Here is a 20,425-nt window from a genome sequence, read left to right on the forward strand (position 1 = left end):
CACTGTAACTATGTATGTATTGTTAATTGCGACGTATGCTTAATGGGCTTTGCCTCAAGGATAATGCAAGCTTAAACCTTTACAGCAGAGGTGTGATTCCAGTTAGGTCTGGTGATCACAGTTCATGGTGAGACGTTTGCCTCCTTCCTCAAGCTTTTCCTTGCCCTTATCTTAATGCTACTGTGCTTGAGACCTAGGAGTAGAAAGGTGAGTGGGGAACTGGACAACATAGTAAACATATAAGCATTAGAACATATGCACTATTTACTATAAGTGACTTTGCTTTCCCTATATTGTTGCAGTGTTATATGGTTGCAATACCTCCCATTGCATTGGACTGACAAAAGCAATGCACAGATGCACATTAAAACGATTTCATAAAAATCCCCTGCTTGAGTAAAAATATTGTTTTTGCCCCCCCCCCTTTGGGATTTAGCCACCTTAGGGGGCCCAGAGAATGTCCAGGAAGGGCACAGGCTTAAGATTGTGGCCCCACCCTGACTCCCTGGACATCCTTTCGGCTCCCCTATGGGGCATCTCCCCAGTATTAAGACCGCTGCTGTAAACTGTTGCAGTGTAACTTGGCCAAAACTAAACATGCTAATAGAGAAATATGCAGAATTCAATTTGGGGCCTCGGTTACTGATCACTTGTGACATCAAAGAAAAAAACAGAAATATATTTAGTTGCCAAATATGAATTAGAGAATATAAGTGCTATACAAACTTTGCAAGGGTTGATCTGCTAGGAACTGGCACTGAAAACTGAGGCTTGGCCACAAAGTAATTTTATATGCACAATGCTTTGTAAACATATCTAAAGAAAGGCAGCCACATTGGCACAAGGTATAGGGAAGGAATGGAGCCAAACGGACCCAATTCATTTTGGATCTGCTACCTAACAAACAAATGATAATGCAAACAGCCTTCTTTTGCAAAGTTCTCCAAAAAGTGGCCCGTTGAGAGAGTTTAGTGAATCTAACAATCTTTTGCATGACCACTCTTTGGATTTGAGACTAAAAAGAGGCACAGAATCTGCACTTCTTTACATGCAAGATTAACTCTTGAAGGCCCCTGGAAAAAACATGCCTGCCACCCTCCTCCTCCGAGATCTATTGGTGTCCTTTGACAAAGTTATGCCTGCCAGCCTACTTACGTGCCTAAAAATCACTGTTGGTATCAACATCAAATGGATCTCTTCCTTTCTTGCAGACAGACAGCATCACGTTTGTTTGAGCCTTTACCTCTCCAAACCTACCCTTCTTATTTGTGTCATATCTTAAGAGCCTGTCCTATATCCTTGGCTTTTTAACATCAACATCAGACCTTTCGTGAACATCATTTCTCCTTTTCTTTTCTTCTACATATACGAAGTATGTCGAAGATACTCAGATCCCTTGAAGCTATTTGGCACAGAATTGGACCTTTATGGCATTTGCACTTGGCTGGTTATAATATGAAATTGCATGGTTGACAACAGCCTCTCTTTGAATGCATCGAAAAAACAGAGATCATTTATTTGGCTCCTCCATCCCTCCTTCACTTACTTTCTCCAGGCCTTCAACTCTAGGAGTTCCCATCCTCTCACCATCTCAGCAAACATGTGGAAGTTGTATTTAGTGAGGTCCTTACATTCCCTCAACATATCCATAAGATTTACAACAACTCTAATTTTCAACTACATGTGTTTACACGCATTCTCACTCTTTTGGACATGTTTAGTGCAAAAAACATTGACAATGGTAATGCCACATTTAGACTATTGGAGCACTCTCTACCTGGACCTTCCTAAATGTCTAACATGGCAACTCCCAAAAAGAAAAAGCTAGGCTGTCAGTCTGACCCGGGCCTTGGACCACGTGACAACATTATCCCTGCAATGATTGCCTTGCAAGCCCCCCCTCCCGCTGGAGCCCTCATCGAATTCAAGACCCTCTGCGTAATGTTCTAAACCTTTTGAAATATTGGCTTTGATGACCTCATCATGAAGGCAAACACGTTATGACCATCCACAAGCCTACGGTCTTCCATCACAAAAAACAATTTAGAGGTGGCTTTCCAAAATAACAAGGTGGGAAACATTTGACACTGCAAGGCAATCTGTCTTGAGTGATCTTCGTATGGCCCTCTGATCCAAAGAGAACCATCTCTGATTCTGTGAAATCCTTGAGACCCATCTCTTTAAAAAATAATTCCCACTTGGTGCCTGATCTCTTCCGTCATTGACTGACATCTTGGTGTCCATTTGCAATCCTGCCCTCTTTGTTTGCTCACCCGCCAGGTGATTTTGCTGATTGCCATCACTTCCATTAGGTGAATAACTGAGCTCAGGTCTTCTCTGTGAAACCTTCCTATTTCTTCTTTTCAAAGTTTCTTTGAGGACATGTTGATCCCTCACTCTATTCCCTCCTCCAAGTTCTGTACTGCTCTAGTAGAAATGTAAGCTGAGGAATCTATGGGAGGAAGAAATCGTTTGTGACAACAAATGACTTACCTTCAGTAGTGCTCTGATGGATAAGTATTTTCTCCCATAGACTCATCATCTCCTACCCACCTATCCATCATATGGAATTTGGGTAACTTGTGGCAGTTCTACAGTACTGCAGCCTATGCTTGTGGGGCCAATTGGTGGAACTAAGGTCAAAGGACACAACCAGCTCACTAAATGCCACTAATGATTTAATCTCAGGAGTCATGGGCCTCAACAATTCTAAGTGGAGCTGATGCAGGTCTTCAGTGCTGACCATTTTTTCAGCCCTGGTAGCTGAAGAATTGCCGAAAAGCCAGGCTTCCACCTGGGAGAATATTTCTAAGATGAGGAATCAGTGGGAGGAAGGGGTAATCCTTCAGTGCTTTGATGCTTACTAGAGTAGATCATTCTAACTCCTCCTTGGTTACCCCCTTCCAGCCTCTCAATGTACCAAACTGACTTCCATACATGTTTTCTTATGTTACCAATGCCTGCCTTGATGTCCATCCTTACTTCTCCAACATCAACCTCCCTCCCCCGCTTCACCAGTCTCTTGCTACATGTTGCACCACTCTCTTAGTTCCCAAGCCTTCCAGTGCCTTGTTCCATGCCTTCCTTAACACTGCAACAATCACCTGACTCAACACTTTGCAACTTGAGTATGCAACACCCGGTCATTAGAACTGACATCCAGGGAAAGCCAAAATGACAGACTTTAAAGGATAACCAGAAATATGAGGTTATTTATCCCTGACCTGCAACAACCTTAATTCACCTTTCTTTTACTAATATCTTAGTTAACAATGATTGTTTAGATCATTGTATTAATGAGGCTCATCTTTAAACTACGCTTTTAGAAAAAAATGCTTTAGTAACATTTTCCTTTAGACACTTCACACGTGTTTTTTCGTTATATCATTTTGAAGAAAGAAAACCTTGCCTTGATACTGTGAAAATAATTGAATGCACTGTTTGGCTTAGCATCTTCTTGTAAATGTTGTATTACATTTTAATAGTCATTTACATAGATTGTGCAGTGTATTTTATTCATAATACAGTTGTACTTAATGAATGATTGTGCAATTTCATATTGTTCCTGTTGTGCATTTGCTTGATGTTAGATTTTGGAATTTTCAGCATTATAAAAACAGCAATGCCATCTAAAGAGTAGACAGTAAATGTCCCTATTCTTTACACTTTCTTGCAGTACTGTTTAGCAGAAGGGTTGTTCTGTTTGTTATTCCTAAAAAATTATTGAGCTTCCGAAACCATACTTTATGATTATTAAAGATGAATATTCCAAATTGCCTGCCTGCTGTCATCCGGAGATTTTAGGCAAAACTTTTTGAAGCTTAGGGTGGCCGTACCCCACGGCCTTGCTTACTGTTCAACCATTGATTTCTGCCGTACATAGCTTCTCGGAAAATGTGATGAGATACTTTAACATATTGGCAACATCACTGACCAAAGGGCCCCCCAGAAACCTCCAGCCATGTCTGCACCCTTGATTGGCATTGCTGTTTACATGTGCACATTGCTTTCTTCACTGTAGCAAGCTTGCGCTTGCATTGCACAAGACAGGTCACTGACTTGGCATATCCATATCCACTGCTGCCACAATGCACGTCGAAATGGCTCTCACGGTATGTCTCACCCATTTACATGTTGTTTGTTTGTGCCTTCTTTACCGCAGAACAGCAGAGACGGCTAAATAGCCTGGCAGGTATGAAGCTCAGGTCTGCTATGTAGCGTAAATGTTGGGGCGGTGGGAGGGATTGGGGAGGGCGGAGCTCGAGCGCATTGTTGTCTTGTGGAATACCTTTAGTAAACACATTTTCAAAAAGTACTTTTGCATAATGCTCGAGCAATTTTAGCATAGATGTGACTAAAAATGATGTCCTGTCCCTGAGTTGTTGAAATCCTAAATTGTCTTTTGAACATTCTGACTCGATAAACAAGTAACAGTGCCAAGTTGAAAGCCCCCTCCCTTGACTATGACAAAGATGTGATTAAACTGCGAAAGATAACGCATTTGCAGTGGAGGGGTTTGTGTAACCTGAAGGTTTAAATTCAGAGGTGACTCGTCACCAATTTGAGCCGACTCTGCTCCTCTCATCCTTGTCAGATCAATACAATAATGTTCGTTTAATGGGGTAGTATGCTATTATTGAAGCATCAAGAAGTAAACCTGCTACTGGGGTTCACATTGTACATGGTTAATAAACATTCTATTAATACTTAGAATATGGCACTGATTCACGCGAGCATGGAAAAAGAAGTCCAAATATTGTTAACAAAGTAAACAGTGACATTTGACAAAGAGTTGAGACCAAGCTAAGTGTTCCCAGAAATATTCCCTCAAGCAGACTTTCAAACCAGGAAGTGAAATTTGGCAAACAAGGGGGCTGAAACTGCTGCATGTGCTCAGAGTTCCATTGTTCTCAATTTGTGCACAGCTCTTTTCACATCACAGCTTGCTTACTAGTTAATATTTGTGAACTATTGACTTATGATATCCACAACCAAAAAAACCCAGTTCAGATGCGCATTGTATTCTTGGGGGATTCAAATGAACTTTACAGTCACCAACCAGCGCAGAGCACTTAGAGGCTCAAGGCACAACAGTAGACACCGAACATAGTGGCTGAGGGATCAAGGCCCAGGTTAACGCTGTCCGGGCTTCTGCTAGCCCTAATCCGCAGGTCCACAGTCTAACGAGGGAGTGTTCAAAACTGGATTTGCCTCTACATTGTGACTTCTTACCACAGGCTTCAAGCTGATCGTGGTCCATAAAAAATATTTCTAGCCATCGAATCCCTTTGATTCCTGGGAATACAGCTCATAATTAATTACACCTTTCAAACATGCTTAATAGCGTGGACTAGTCTCTAAGCGTGGGGCCAGGATCCCAACCTGTGTTGCACTGCTTTTTCTTGCTTCCAAGACAAACTCGTTGCCCCTGAGCTATCCTCCCTGCCCAATGCTGGATAATTGCTTGGATGCATAGCCTTATTCATAAAAAAAAACACAAACACACACACACCCTCAGGCTGGAAATCTTATAGCTGACTGGCATTTTCTTGGAAGAGCTCCACTACTGTTTTCTGACTACTCATTACAAGCCTGCCTGAGGTTTTCAGCTCTGCAGGTCTTCACTATACAGCATATAGATATGCCTTTAGAGATTTACATGCTTAAGTGTGAAGCTAATCTACTTTCCAAAGCATTAGTGAAAACAGTATGAGACTGCTCTGCTCACCCCATCCACTCTGGCTTGTGAATCATCATGGGCTGGATTGAATATTATTGTGCTGAGAATTAGCTCCAGACAGACTAGGTCTCGCTCCTTAGGGGAGTGATGTTGGACTAAGCCACATTTTTCTTGCATCTTCTAAAGAGGTAAGGAGCACAATGAGATTATCCTCACAGTCACAGCTGGACTGGCCCTCCTGCATCTTGCTCCCAAGAAGACAACAGAGATAATGCTCAAGGTGAATGCCACAATATCTCACTAGCAAACACAAAGATGGGGACATTGGCCTTTACCACAGCAAACATGAAATACATATATAGTTGACTTCCAGCTCCATATAGCATGTTACCCCATTTGTTGCCAAAAGTAGAACAATGCAAGGGCACTATTGAAACTGCCAATTGGGAGGGTTTCGGTCGATCTTGTTTTTACAGCTGCGCATCGCCCTTGTCCCAATTACGGGGACCTTATAGATCTGGCTCTGCTTTCACTTAATTTGTTCTTAGCGGTCATCTTCCTAAAGATGGGCAGATCAGTGTGATGGTATTAAAAGAAGCACGGATCTCTTATAGACATCAGATGTTCACAGATAATTTTACATTTCAACAACATGTAGAATTTATTTGGAAATATTCAAGAATATGATGCAGGTTTTGGAAATGTATAATGTAGTATGTCCCAAAGCCAACCGTAGTTTTACATATGCATTTGTGTACTCATGAGCATATGTGAAGAAGGGATTTCTGGAATAAGATTCCCAATGAAAACATATGTCATTTTGAATTCCATTGACACAGTCTACTTGCTAATGACTATGATGTCTCATCCAAGGTAAATGTCATCTTTCAAAATGAAAAATGGGGTGCATTTCACATTAAGTGCCATTCTGTGTTTGCTAAGGATTCCACCGGATAAACATTGCATAGTAAATGATGAACTAATCATATTTTAAAATCTAAATTATTATTGTACGCATGCAAACAATCTTTCTATTATAATTTAGCATGCATGTAACACTACATACACGTGTATCTATTGTTCAAAGCATTGATGCGGCAGAATATTTATTAAACATGGTACTTCACTCAATGTCACTGGGTCTACCTAGTAAGATCGTTGTTTTGTTTCTCCCTTGTTCCCCTCCTTTGCCTCGTCGCGCTCTGAAACACTTGTGTACGAGCGCGATATAAATGAAATATCAATATCAATACCACTTCAATTGAAAGGCCTGTGGTTAGTGTAAAAACGTTGCGAAGTAGTTAAAGCTGCATTGGGCTTTCACCAACGATCCACATGACAACAATTTCAGGTCAAACTTCTTTATGTACTTCTGGTGTAGGGAGCATGTTGAAACACACATGTTTTTGTTATTTTTATATTGAGAAAGTAATGCAAGTAAGTTAAAACATGCATTGTAATGGGAGGCGGGCGCAGAACATACCCTAAGACATCCAGTCCCATGCAGCCGATCCCTAGGGATTTTACCCCCACATCAAGGTGCAAGAAGAGACATGTGTATGCACCATTTCCTTGAGTAGCAGACACTTTGTAGGTCATCCATTTCATTTAACGTCTAACAGATGGCACAATAATCACTCCAAGTCTCAGAGACAGTTTAAATGATTTTCTTTCTCTTTGTGGGGCCTATAGCCGTCCCTCCCTCTCTTGTCTTGTTATGACTCTCCACCCTAACTCAGGCATCTGTAACCCCTAGTTAGTGCTACCGAATGTTGGCCGCTACTGTCTAAAACCTAGCTTGTGCTAGAAATGATGATTTCAAAGCTGGTGTTTACTCCTTCACAGACTTCCCAACTGTCCCTACTATATCCAGTTGTTAGTGATCTAATGGGATTTGGGATGGTGTCTTACACATACTATGTTTGATTCAGATTTTGTAATATGCTGTCACCTCTCCCTTTGTTACTCTTTCCTCTTGTTCACTCTTCCCTCCACTCTTCTATCCATTCAATGTATCCATAATAGATCTTGCCTCCACCCTTTCATGTTAGTCCTCCTTTCACTACTACTAAGACCTCTTTCTCTGCTCTCCCACACACTGCTACTCCTCCCTCTGAACTACTACACATGACTCCAAACCACTACTTCTCCTTCCACTACTCAAGCACCCTCCTTTCGCTCAGTAACATTTGCTTCACAATCACTCCTTACATTACCTTGTCTACCCACTTGCAACACAACCACACTCACTCGCACTGCAGAAGTACTTTCGATCCATAGCCAATTCCTCCCCTGTTCCACAAATTGCCTCCATACACTGCCACTCCTTCATGCCTCCTGCTGGTCTCTTGGTCATCCCCCACTTCTGACCTCACCCAAAAAAAACTGGTTTCCTGCTGTCTCTTCCCTACTTATATCCATCTCTTTGTCTACCAGGATTGGACCGCTCTGCATTGCCAATCAGGCCCTCTCTTCCCCACCTGGGGTGTTTGTGTGTGTGTGTAGGGAAAGGTCATAAGTATGGGGTTAAGTCCCACCCATTTTCTCCATGCAGGCTCGATGCGCATTGAAGCTGGTGACTCAGAAAGGACAATGTTCATGTTTATGTTCCAGGACCTTGTTCCATGGGGTCACCCAGTAAGTCTTTTAAAGGAGGGTAGGTCCTTCTCTTTTGGTCCCCGGTGGTGTAGGAGGCCTTCGGGTTATTGTGTGGGCTTCTCTGTTTTTCTCATCAGCTCTGAGCGTCTGTGGTGTTTCCACAAATGGCAGAAGGCTCTCTCTCTCTCCCCCCCCATCAGTTCATGGCAGTGAATTTGCAGCAAAGACTTGGCTCTGAACAAATTCCTCTCTTTTAAATATTGTTCTGTATTGTGTTCTCTTCTCTCCTGACTACCTTCCTTACTCTGCTTCCACTCGTAACCTTGGGGTCCTCTTCGACCCATCACACAACCTCTCGCTTTTCATCTCCAAATCTGCCACTGCAGCCAGAATCAACCTCCTCCATATCAGAAAAATCTGTTATCTTCTTACTTTCAATACTGCTAAACATCTATTCTCCTTAGTCCTTTCTAGACCTGATTACTGTGCTAGCCTCCTTTATGGCCTTTCCAACTATAGACTAAGTCCACAACTTCACGGTCCACACACTTTTCAACCTTCCTCTCTTTACCTTTACCTCCTCGGCTTGTCGCCAGATTGTCTGGCTATCTATGAAACAAAGGGCTAGTATAAGTAAGTATATGTATAAACCTCTTCACATCATCTTCAAAACTATCCATAGACTCGCCCCACCCTACCTGTCTGCTCATCTCACTCCCTACTCTCATCCACTCCCGTTACTATCATCCTCAGCTCACCTCCTTGCCACCACTCGAGCTCCCTGCTGTCCCTCCCGTTTCCGCTCTTTGTTTCTCTCTCTCCTCCCTCCTCTACTCTGGAATGCTCTTACTCTCCCTACTACTCCAACTCTACCACTATTTAAATCCAACCTCAAAGCCCTCCTTCTTTCTGACGAACCAGTTTCCTAGCACTCTATGCTACTGCATCACCCTGTTTTCCTCTCTCCCTACTCTTCACGGACAACCCTACAGCACTTTTTGGTCACTCATACATCCTTTATTCAGCACTTCCTCCACCATCCCGTTCCTATGTTATTCTGTCCTGTCCTCGTCGCTGGTTTATGTTTCCACCGTCCCCTGCAACATCTGCTCTTCAAATCACATTCTCTCACCCCATTGCAAAGGACCCATGCCCTGTATGCTCTGTTATCAATGATACGTTTTGTAATCATTTCTGTGCAAAAAATGCATTGCTTTCCCTGTGAGTTTTATAAATAAATAAAATAAATAAAGGTTACTTAAAAGGATAGCAAGGTCATTAATGAATATTGAGAATAGCAGAAGGGCCACCACACCACCCTGCCTGAACCCTGTAGCAACGTTATATGGTCTGTTACAGGCTCCATCAGGCCACCAGCACACCACCCAGAAGTTGTCCAAATAAATGTGTTGAATTGCCTATATTAACCAGACAGGAACATCTACTTTAGCCAGTAATGCCCAGAGTTGGTGCATTGGGACAGATGCAAAGACTGTCTGAAGGTCAGTGTATGCTGCATAAATGGGGGAGTCTCCTCAAAGTAACATATTTGCATGTCTGTAAAATCTTTTCTTTTAATTAATTGATAATAAATATTGTATTGAGTGAATGATTCACTGCAGTATATGCATCCACTTTATGTCTGCCTTAGATATACAGTCCTTCTGCTCCTCTGGGCGACATTTTTAAAGATCCCAATATGTTTACACAGTTGTTGTTTCATGCATGTGCCTCTTCAATCAATGCTTGACGATGGGTAGTGACTCATTCTTGCTGGTGATAGCTCTTATGTGTTCTGTTTTTCAGTTTTTCACTGGACTTATTGTGCTTCTTAAGTAAATGCTGGTACAAGCACGCTCAATGCAGTACACTACATCATTGAATGGCAGGTTTTAAAGATACTGCTTTTATATTCTTTGCTTACACCGTTGTTAACGGGTTGGATTCCGTTGACAGCTTGATCACATGCTTTACAATATCTGCATTTGCAAAAGCCTTCCAGTAAGTGGACTCCAAGTAGTTGTTATGGCTTCACAGTTGCCATAAAGATTGTTCTTAGGCAATTACGCAATGTTGGTGCCTAAGCTTTTGATGATTTTGCTGTTATGTACTCCAAACAATCTGAGGCAATTGATACAATAGATCAAGATCTCTGAATATTTATTTTTTGCTGCACATAATGTATGGTGCAATAAATTGGAGAATGTCCTTATTTAGAGTTCTTTAGAATGTTTAGTCCGCAGCAAGAAATCTCTTCTGAGATTTTCCAACGGATTGTAGAACAATGAAGCATCTGAAAACATCTCAGAGAATATGCTGTTTTTGGATGCCTAATTTTTGCAAAATGCGCAGGTCACCTTAATCTCAAAGATGACCGGGTGCATTTCCAGAAATACGGCTAGCCCCCTTGAATACATAAGAGTTGGGTGGACAAGCTAGTTTGCGCTAATTTCTCTAACATAGTTGGTAAAGTCCATATGTTTACATTTTTTCAGAATTATTGTGTCTATTTGTTTAATCTGAAGTCTCTAAACCATTGCTTTGTGGACTAGTGTTGATCTGTGTCACGGTTGGCAGTGCAAACTCCCGAACTCTAAAGGATGGTTTAAGGGTTTTTATTTCATTAATAACGAAAAGTATAGCTTTTACTGTGGTTACATTGTGGGCCAGGTTCACTAAAGGGCTTCCCTTTTTCACCCTCCGGTGGGTTCCCTCCACCCTAACCCAGGCGTCCCTAAAACCAAGGTTTTCAAACTAGCGATCAGTAACACCTAATATCTAGGGCTAATTATAGATGAGGGTCTAAAGGCCAATGACTTATCTTATCTGTCTCTCTCCAGGGTTCTTCTAAAATGTTCGCAAACAGTCCTGTAAAGTTTGCAAACACCTCAGCATTACAGGGTTGGTGAAATGCAGTTCTTGGATGGCTTATAACTTTGGCACCACTTAATGGAACTGCATGACATTTTGCATGTATATTTCTGACCTGATTCTGAGTGTGTTTGCAAAGTTTGGTGAGATGTTGTCAAGAGGGGGCAAAATTAGAGGGGGTTCCCAAAATAATGTAAAGGCTTATAAATAAGGTGCCATTTGACAAATCTACACTTAATTTGGCAAACTGATAATAGATCTAGATATACATGTTTATGCGAAGTTTGGTGGGATTCTGTCCAGCGGGAACAACATTAGAGGGTTGGTCCCAAAATATTGTAAAGGCTTATAAATGTGGTGCCATTTGACAAATCTACACAAAGGTTTGCAAAAAAGTTAGAGATCTAGATATAGATGTTTTTGTAAAGTCTGAATGGATTTTGTCAAGTGGGGGTAGGTTATATGACGATTGTATGTGCTTACATTTGACACCTTTGAAAAAATAAAACATGGGTGGATTTCCAGGAAACTTGCATAAGGAGCATTGGCAAGGACCTACAAGCATGGTTTTGCAAATGTGCCAGTGTTTTATTATTTGACAAGTGTCATAATGTAGCTACAAAAAATAGCGGTATACCTTTAGTGACTGAGGGGTAGCCTGTGGCCATGGGCAGTGGCCAGATTGTCCAGGTCATGGAATAAGGTCATGATCCGGGCAATCTGGCTACTGGCCATGACCACAAGGGACAAAACATAGGATTAAAGTGGCCATGTCCACCTGAGACTGGCTTTGTGGTAAAGTTATTCGAAATTAGAATAGATCTGAAAGGGGAGAAAAATGTGTTCGTGGTAATATGGTCATAGGGTTCTCTTTTTGCCTTCTGCAGGCTGCCATGGAAAGTGAAGAGGGGCCCTGTATGGAACCCTCACCTTCCCTTTCCATGGTAGCCCTCTTGGAAAAGGATTTTCCTTCCTACACCGGGACGCTTGTGGCCTGTGACGTCCCGGTGTAGGAAGAAAAATCCTCTTTTTTAGCACCCCGGGTTCCCGCTTTGGGAACCTAGGGTGCTAATGGCCTTCATCCCCCATTCCAGGGGCTGAAATGGGGGGATAATGGTCCAGAGACCTCGTTATCCACCCTCGCTTCCCTTGGGCTGATAACGTGGGCTGCTGGGCCAGTATCCACCGGTCCAGTCCCTGGAACGGAGGATGAACGCCACAATATTCCCATTAGCATAACACAAAATGCAAATGGAAATGTTGGAAAATCTTGTTGAGTCTATGTACTTTACTGAGAAATAAAAAGTAGATGGTGTCTATACATTTTTTTTAGTTCTATGTTTTAACTGTGAAAGGTGGTTCCTAAAGGAATATGTCTTTTGTTGTTTTTGGATGTATTTTCTTTTGCAGGAGAGCTAAGAACGAAAGGTGGGGAGGAAATGAGGGAAGAGGAACCAAACACTAATATGGAGGGGTAGGTGGACAAGGGAAAATGTTGCGCATGTGCTATTTCTAAGGTAGGGGGCAGTGTTTCTCATGCTCCTTGATTACAGCAGTATTGGTGGCTCTTGGGGAGGAGGCATAGCATTAGCTGATGCCATTTTAAGATAAATAGTAGTTTTGCTAAAAGTATGTACTGTGTACTAGATTGTTAATGGATAATGAGTCGGAATAGGTGTTGGGGCTGTGCAAGGGACATTTTGAAGTTGAAAGTTCCTAGATCAGTAGAAAATGCAGTTCTAAACTGTCCGCGAAGCAGAGATCTTATCGTGAAGTGCGGACGGGTTCTCGGACACGTCATCATGCCGCGCGCCATTGTATGGTAATGTGCCATTCTCCGGAAGGTCCGCTATGAAGTCAGATGTTCGTAGATATCTACGGATGCAAAACTAGTTGAAATAGTGGCAAAAAGTGTATAGGAGTGTTAAAAATTATTCCAGAAGGTGGGAAATTTAAGGTGACACTTTGTAAATTGGACACAAACATTGCTATATTGGGTAAGTATGATATTAGTAAGTTGTAGGAAAATAGCATGCACTGTTAAAAACCTTTGAAATTCACTTAAAAAACGTTGTTAAAGGGACATTATGGTTAAGTTGCACTAATAAAAACCTATGAAATTCAATGAAAAAACTTTGTTAAGGGGAGGTTATAGTTAAGTTGCACTAATGAAAACCTTTGAAATTCACAGAAAAAACTTTGTTAAATGGACGTTATGGTTATGTTGAACTAATAAAAACCTGTGAAATTCAAAGAAAAAACTTTGTTAAAGGGACATTATGGTTTCAAGTAAAATCGAAAAACCCCAGAAATTCGCCAGTTATGGTAAGCTAAACAACCATAACTTGCGCCACCACCGTGCAATGCTAAGACTAACACCCAGGACATCAAAGATGACATCACAAATGTCATTGATGACATCACATATCTGGGCCACTTGTTTTTGTTGATTGACATATATAGGGCAGGTGGTTCTGTTCACTGGCAGTCAGAATAATACAATTGAAAAAGGTGCTATATATCTAGACGTTAACCTTGTCATATGTTCTTTAAGTACTTTCCTTAGGGTTTGGTCTCAGCTCATGTTGCACATGGGGAAATAAGCTATTTATATATATATATAAAGAGGGTTGCAGGGGCTTTGCCCCGCATATATGTAACAATTGTCCTTCACAATTCGGTCAATTGGGCAAAGGTCAATTGTAATTCGAACAATTGTAGTTCGAACAATTCGTATATAACCCTGTCAAAGGCTACCTATAGATGAGGGCATAAAGGCCAATACCTTATATATCTGACTTGCTCCAGGGTTCTTCTAATGATTCCCTACCTACTTCCCAGGTCCTCTCAATAGGAATGACGTGGTTCCCTGATTCTGTGTCAGTGTCAGACATCCTGGTCCTTTTCCAGTTGCTCCCTTTCTCTCCCTTCCCTGATCGCTATCCTTCTGATGGTCACATGCTCTCTACACTCACCCTTTTCCTCTCTCATCAACCACACCTCTCTGCTCACTCCTATCCTTTTGTCTCTCCTCACGCCTCTCCTCTGTCCACCCAACACTTCCTTTTACATTCCTCACTGCAATCACTCTCATATTCACAGCGCCTCGCACAACTAATACCTTACCTGCACCCTGCACAATCTCAGCCACCAACTCCACAGCACACTTCTCCACCATATATCCTCTGCCTGACCTCTGGGTCCACCTCCACACCACTCCTTCTGATCTGACCAGAACAACTCACACACTCACCTTCATTCCTTTTCCTTTTATACTGTTCCTCTTCTAGTTCAAACACACACACCCTTCCATTGGCTCCAGCCCTTACCTGACACTGCGGGACAATCTGTGGCTGCTCTTTTCCCAGGGATGGCACTAGATGGGTGTAAGGCTGCAAAACCCTTTGTTAGCACTGCTCCCGTTTTCCGTGTGGGTCATTCTGATGTTCTCATGGTGTGCTGTCTGTCTGGCATGCAGGGTTCTCCTGATCGCGGTGAATGGTTTGCTTTTTTCGATAACCGTGGAATTGCTCACCACTATCATTTTGCATATCTTGGAGTGCTTAGCTTCTCACTCCTTCTGCTCACTTCATTCGGACCTCGCCACCAAGACTCCTGGTACTTGTGGTCCTGCAATACAAAACGAGAATACTTGCCAGAAAAGGCACTAGAGGCATTGTGTGACAGAGGGTGGCACTGGTAATCCCCATCAAGGCAGTTGAGGTGGTTTGAGGGATTGCGGCCCACGACTTCTACTTTCCTCCTCAGGAACAGGGCTGGCTCTGACTTCCGCCTGGTAGACCCCCTGCCCCAAGCTGAGAGAAGTATCCTCCACTGCCCCACAGACAGGGTGCAGTCCCAGACACGGTCACAACTCTTATTCGGGCTGTTTCGGTAATAATGACTTCACAGACTTATGAACAATGTTCTGAAATACCTTGCCACAAACTGATTTCAGTTCTCTTTGTTTTTGGTGAAATACAAATACAAAATGTGTCATCCCCCTCTACTGCCCCATGTCTTGGCCATCTAAACCCTGGGCATGCACAGTATGTTGCCTAGGAGATGGGCGGTCACCATGTGTCATCAGTTAGGAATGCTTGAGATGTGTTTTCAGTGTTGTATGATTGTGAAATATTTGCAATGAACTATGCAAACATTGGTTAAAATGTGTCTTTCTTTATTTGGGGTTTGTACTGCATGAGACAGAAATTGAAATATAGTTTAAGATGTTTTATTTGTTTGTCAGAATGATGGGGTCACAAGTGTCTTCTACACTGTGAAAAGTCTATGTAATATTGCTCTTTTCAGGGTAAATCTATAGGTGGCTTTTCCCTCCTCAGCTTATCCCCAGGCAATATTCGTCCCTGTACATCTCATCCTGAACTTCTGGGAGACCTCTTCATCTTGGTCTTGGGACCCTGAGTGCCCCTGCACATTAGGCCTGGGCAGTTGCTGCAGCTAGTGCTGGTAGAGGATGAAATGGTCCCCCGAGAGGTTGGACACATGAGTTTCTGTACAGGTCGGAACAGTGTGTGTTAATTTCCCTGTCTTGCTGTCCTGCCTCTATTCCTGCACAGCAATCTTTCCTACCTCATCAAAGAGCCTTAATAGTCATGGCCTGGTGTAATTAAACAACAGTAGTTGTCTAAAAGATCAACTTGCGTATATTTCATGAACTGACAAATGTAAATCTTGCAACATGTATTTCAACATTCCTTTATTGTTTTTAAGATGGTAATATTTTGTACCTTCAAATCTAATGTCATACTGTCGCAGATATGTAGTTTGATTGATTGAATCACAATGGCTGGGTGCCTATGGGGGCCTTTTCTGCATCTCCTTTACTATCCTCTTCTCTCTCTCATTCTTCCAGTGCTTGTACCCCCACCCTTCCTCATCTCACACCTCTCAGTCTTAGGGTTTACCTCAACCTGCTCTTATCTCCAAATATCTCTGCGAGTCTCCTCAGGTATATCATCTTCCTCCCTTTGTTCACTGGTTGAGTACTTCAGCCGCACCTCCTTCATGGCCTGGCAAGATCTCATTCCTCTAACCTCCCAGCATCACCCTTGTCAGGCTTCTTTCTTTCCTGTAGCACCTCTACCACCCCACTTTTCTTTGGTCTGCCATGCCCTCTCCTCCAGCCTTCCTTACTGCACTGTCCTCTCCTCCCAGGTTATTACCTCCATGCACTGCTCTCCATATTTCATCCTCTCCTTTAATACAACTTCCAACTGCCTTTCTCTGTCTAACGTCCTTCCCTCTCTGATGTTCCTCATGTCTACCACTCCTCTTTCACTCTCCTCCTCTCCCCTCCCCTCTTAGTATTCCTCCTCTCCTCCTCCCTTCTCCTGGTATTTCCCTTTGCCATTTCCCCATCCTTGTTCTTCTCCATTCTTCCCATAATATTCCTCCTTACTAACTCTTTATTCTTCACCACCTCCAACCTCCTCTCTGGCCACTTTTACAGCCTTCTTTCTTCCTGACATCTGGCCACATTTCTCTTGCCCTCTTTCCTTCTCCTCCAGCTCTCCTCCATATTCTCACACTGCATTGCTGGGTGTTGGCCCTCATAGTGGACCTGGACTCAGATGGCACTTAACTGATTGACTGTAGGTATCAGCTGACCTGCTTGAGCATGCCCATGTCCACAGGCGCTCTGCAGTTCGGAACCCTGAAGAGATGGCCTTCAAAAGAGTCAGATGCCATCCTGAATCCAATCCTATAGAGTTCTTCCTACTTGATGAGTTACAGCTGCTGCTCTATTTTTCCCTGGGTTTTGTTTTAACTATCCACTGTGGACAGCAGGTCAGTCTGTGTGTTGTACTCTTCTTTTGGGGTGTCGAAAGTCCAGCCTCGCAAACCTTTCCCTTTTTATGTGTTTTGGTATTTGTGTTTCTTCACTACTTTCAAAAAGAGAGGGGTTGTACTTCCATCTACCATTCTGGGTATCATTTATTATAATGACAACATTAAATACATAAAAAAGAGCATAACATTTTTCTTTTCTTTACATATAAAACCATACATACAAATAACATCACAAGTCAAAGCATATCCTTTCATCAAACATGATCAAAATTCATTGAATAATTCATCAAAGCAAAGAAAAATATTTCATACACAGTCACAGTTCATCTTATAATTCATCTTAAAAATCTCATTCATAACACATCAGTTTTAAATTTATGACACTTCGCTTTTGAGAGCTGCTATATTTTATTCATGAAGCCTGTGTATAAAGTGTACTACTTCGATGATCAGTGCTATATACAAAATTAGATAAAATACTATCTTAAATCCCTCATCTCATTACAATATAAACATGATGTTTGATAGTTTCCTTTTGTGAAGGCAGTTTACACAATCTGCAGAATCTCATGGGGGCATCAGACCTATTTGGGTGCACTGAACATCATGTGTAAACAAAAGATTAAAACAAAATTGCATAAATGTTCCTCTAAATTTATAACCTAGAAACATGTCCAGATATTTAGGGAGGATTTCTCTATGCCTTAATATATTCTTATAGTCTTTAAATAGGGTGCATTTATCAAGAGCATCATTCTGATCAATCGAAGCTTGTATTTTGAAACTATATTTAACTATACTTGGAAAGTTTGCCAAATACTCCACATCAACGCCCAATTCTTTCAGATAAACTGTTCATTCATCTGCAAAGCTATTAAGAACTCTTGATTCACGTTTGTGTAGAATGAGCTGCAAGTCTTCATATAGTGTATAACTCCTCAGAGTTCATAGTTTATGAAATAAAATTCATTTCTTGGACTTAACGTTAAAATGGAGTGAGTGGAGTCCCATTTCCTATCTCATATGGGCCAATGGAGTACCAACAGGGCGGTTTCAGACTCTTTTCTATGCAAGATCTTCTAATTTATTTAGATCGTTCTCGTGCAAGGGGTCTGCTACTTCTAAGTCATAGAGAATTATGGGTACTATTTTCAAGTTCTAGAACTCAATTAATGCAATTAATGAGAATGCACAATATTTTGATTTTACTTTCTTCATTTGTGATATTAATAAGTTTAATTTCATTCTTAACCTTTTTCATATTCACTTTGCTTCCAGATGTTTCATACACACGGTATCTCAAATATATAAGGTGCTTTGCAACCCGCAAACCTTTCTCTGCCATATGGCAGCTGGACCGACACACTTTTTTGCTGTTTTTAAAAATCATAACTGCCGTTGTATCACAGTTTATATGAAGTTAGTTCTCTTGACCATATTTTACCATATAATTTAATAAACACTGCAGGCCCACCTGTGTTGCATCGAATACAACTATATTGTCTCCAAAAATATGTGTCTTTATATGTAAAGACCCTAGTTTGGGAGGAAATGATCTAACACTGTTTAACATAACAAAAATATCAGAAATGTATACATCAAAACGTCAGGGGGTGAGCACGCACCCCTGCCTTAACCCCACTGTAGCATTAAACTCTTGTGAAAAAGCACCCTATGTATTGAGTCTAATATGTATTTTAGAGTCACTATATAATAACATAATGATCTTAAGGAGACCTCGAGGAATTCTCCAGTTCCTCAGCTTATTCCAGAGCTTAATTTTACAAACGCTATCAAAAGCTGAGCTTACGTCAACATAAGGTGCGTAGAGTGGGATTCCAGGGTTATTTCTTGCTTGGTCAGCTCTTAGTTTCAGAATAAGGCCGTTAAGTGTGGTCCCTAAGCCGTTCCTGACACGCAATTGGTATCTGGAGATATTTGTTTCCTGGATCCACCTTTCTAAGTCATTGCGGACAAAAGATGCAAATAGTTTACTAATAGTGTCCAAAAGAGCTATTGGTCGGTAATTCTGGTGGTCATAGAATCCCCTTTTTTAAGAATTATGACCAGATAGCTCAAGTGCCATAAGGCTGGTTTGCTATTTTCACTTCAGATTTGACTAATTAAAGGCAGTAATGGTTCTGCCCAAAATGCTGGATCACCTTTTAGTATAAAATAAGAAAGGCTACCCGGATCTCTCGCCTAGAGTTACTCAGACAAGACATTTGATTCTCCAATACATCAGCATCAAAACATCTTTCCCAATTTGGGAGATCCTCATAATCAATCTGTAATGTATCCATTGATTGCTTACTTAATGTATTACCTTAATAATCAGCCCATGTTGATTAATCTATAATGTTCGTTTGCAACAAGCTCTGAATATTATTTTGTTAGTGACCTCTCAGAATTTTCTTGAGTTATTCGCCAGTATAGGCAGCATGCTGGTTTCATCCTCAATGCATAGTGTAGTCTTATACTGTTTCTGACAGTTCTTGTGTTTTTGTTTTAGAGTTTCTATCTCCCCCACCATTAGACATTAGAAATAAATCATATTTTCTCACCCAGTGTATCTCCCGCCGTACCTTTTTTCCTTTCTGCTAGTATGCTATCGTAGCCATGCGATCTCAGAAAGTTTTCTCTTTCACCTTCTCTTTATCTTTGACCTTAACTTACTGAATCAATTCAAATAAGTTGTCATAGCCAGATATTATTTCTCCTTCCTCCATGGCACTCCAACACTTGGTTTGCACTACATGGTATAAACAACTTAAGATGTTGCCCCTGGGTACAGGTTTACCTTGTAGTTTAGAGCCCTGAGTATTTACTTTTAAGTGTTCAAGAATTTATTTTCTTAGTGTGCCTCACTGAGATGTCTGTCTATAGTATCATATAAGCATGATTGCTTTTATCATTACGTCTCACTTGTAGAGATTGCAATTGCTGGAACACAGCTTGGAGACGTAATAATAACCAATTGTGGAATACTGGTTACCTTTAAACCAAGTCGGGTAGCTAGGTATATCACCACGCAAATTCCAATTAACCATTTCCAAATCCCAGTTCTGCATTACACTGGTGTTGTAATGTGGAACGTGGTGTTCCATATTATGTTGGAAGGTTTCTATGAAGAGAGTAACTGTTGGTAGGAGAAGCAGAATTATCATGCTGGTACAGGGCTCGTACTGTTGTACTTGTAACAAATAAATAAGTACTCACCTCTCTCTATGTTATCCCTGCCCTTCTTAACAATGTCGACGAGTGGGAATGAACAGAGGCAGTAAGCGGGAGCCCAATCGAAAACAGACGAATGCAGTGGTCCAGAGCGGAGGCAGAGGAATTAACCGTTGAGGCCATGTCCTAAGTAAAGAAGAAGGGAAGGACTGGAGTTGCAGACACTACAGGCCAGGGAGTGGAGTAATTGCAGTGTACTGGGTAATGTACACAGAGGAAGTCCTCAGA

The 20,425-nt window shown here is 41.6% G+C and overlaps 1 protein-coding gene across 15 annotated transcripts in view; it reads left to right on the forward strand.

Annotated features, from left to right (window-relative positions):
• Nucleotides 1-20,425, forward strand: part of SORBS1 (sorbin and SH3 domain containing 1) — an 862,221-nt gene that overhangs the window by 299,470 nt on the left and 542,326 nt on the right. For all 15 annotated transcript variants that reach the window (XM_069610575.1, XM_069610579.1, XM_069610580.1 and 12 more), the window contains one exon: nucleotides 4,163-4,192. In XM_069610575.1, coding sequence (XP_069466676.1) covers nucleotides 4,163-4,192 — 30 coding nt within the window. The remainder of the gene's footprint in view (nucleotides 1-4,162; nucleotides 4,193-20,425) is intronic.

Source organism: Ambystoma mexicanum, chromosome 8, assembly GCF_040938575.1.
Source record: "Ambystoma mexicanum isolate Mex_15411 chromosome 8, UKY_AmexF1_1, whole genome shotgun sequence".
Taxonomy (NCBI): domain Eukaryota; kingdom Metazoa; phylum Chordata; class Amphibia; order Caudata; family Ambystomatidae; genus Ambystoma; species Ambystoma mexicanum.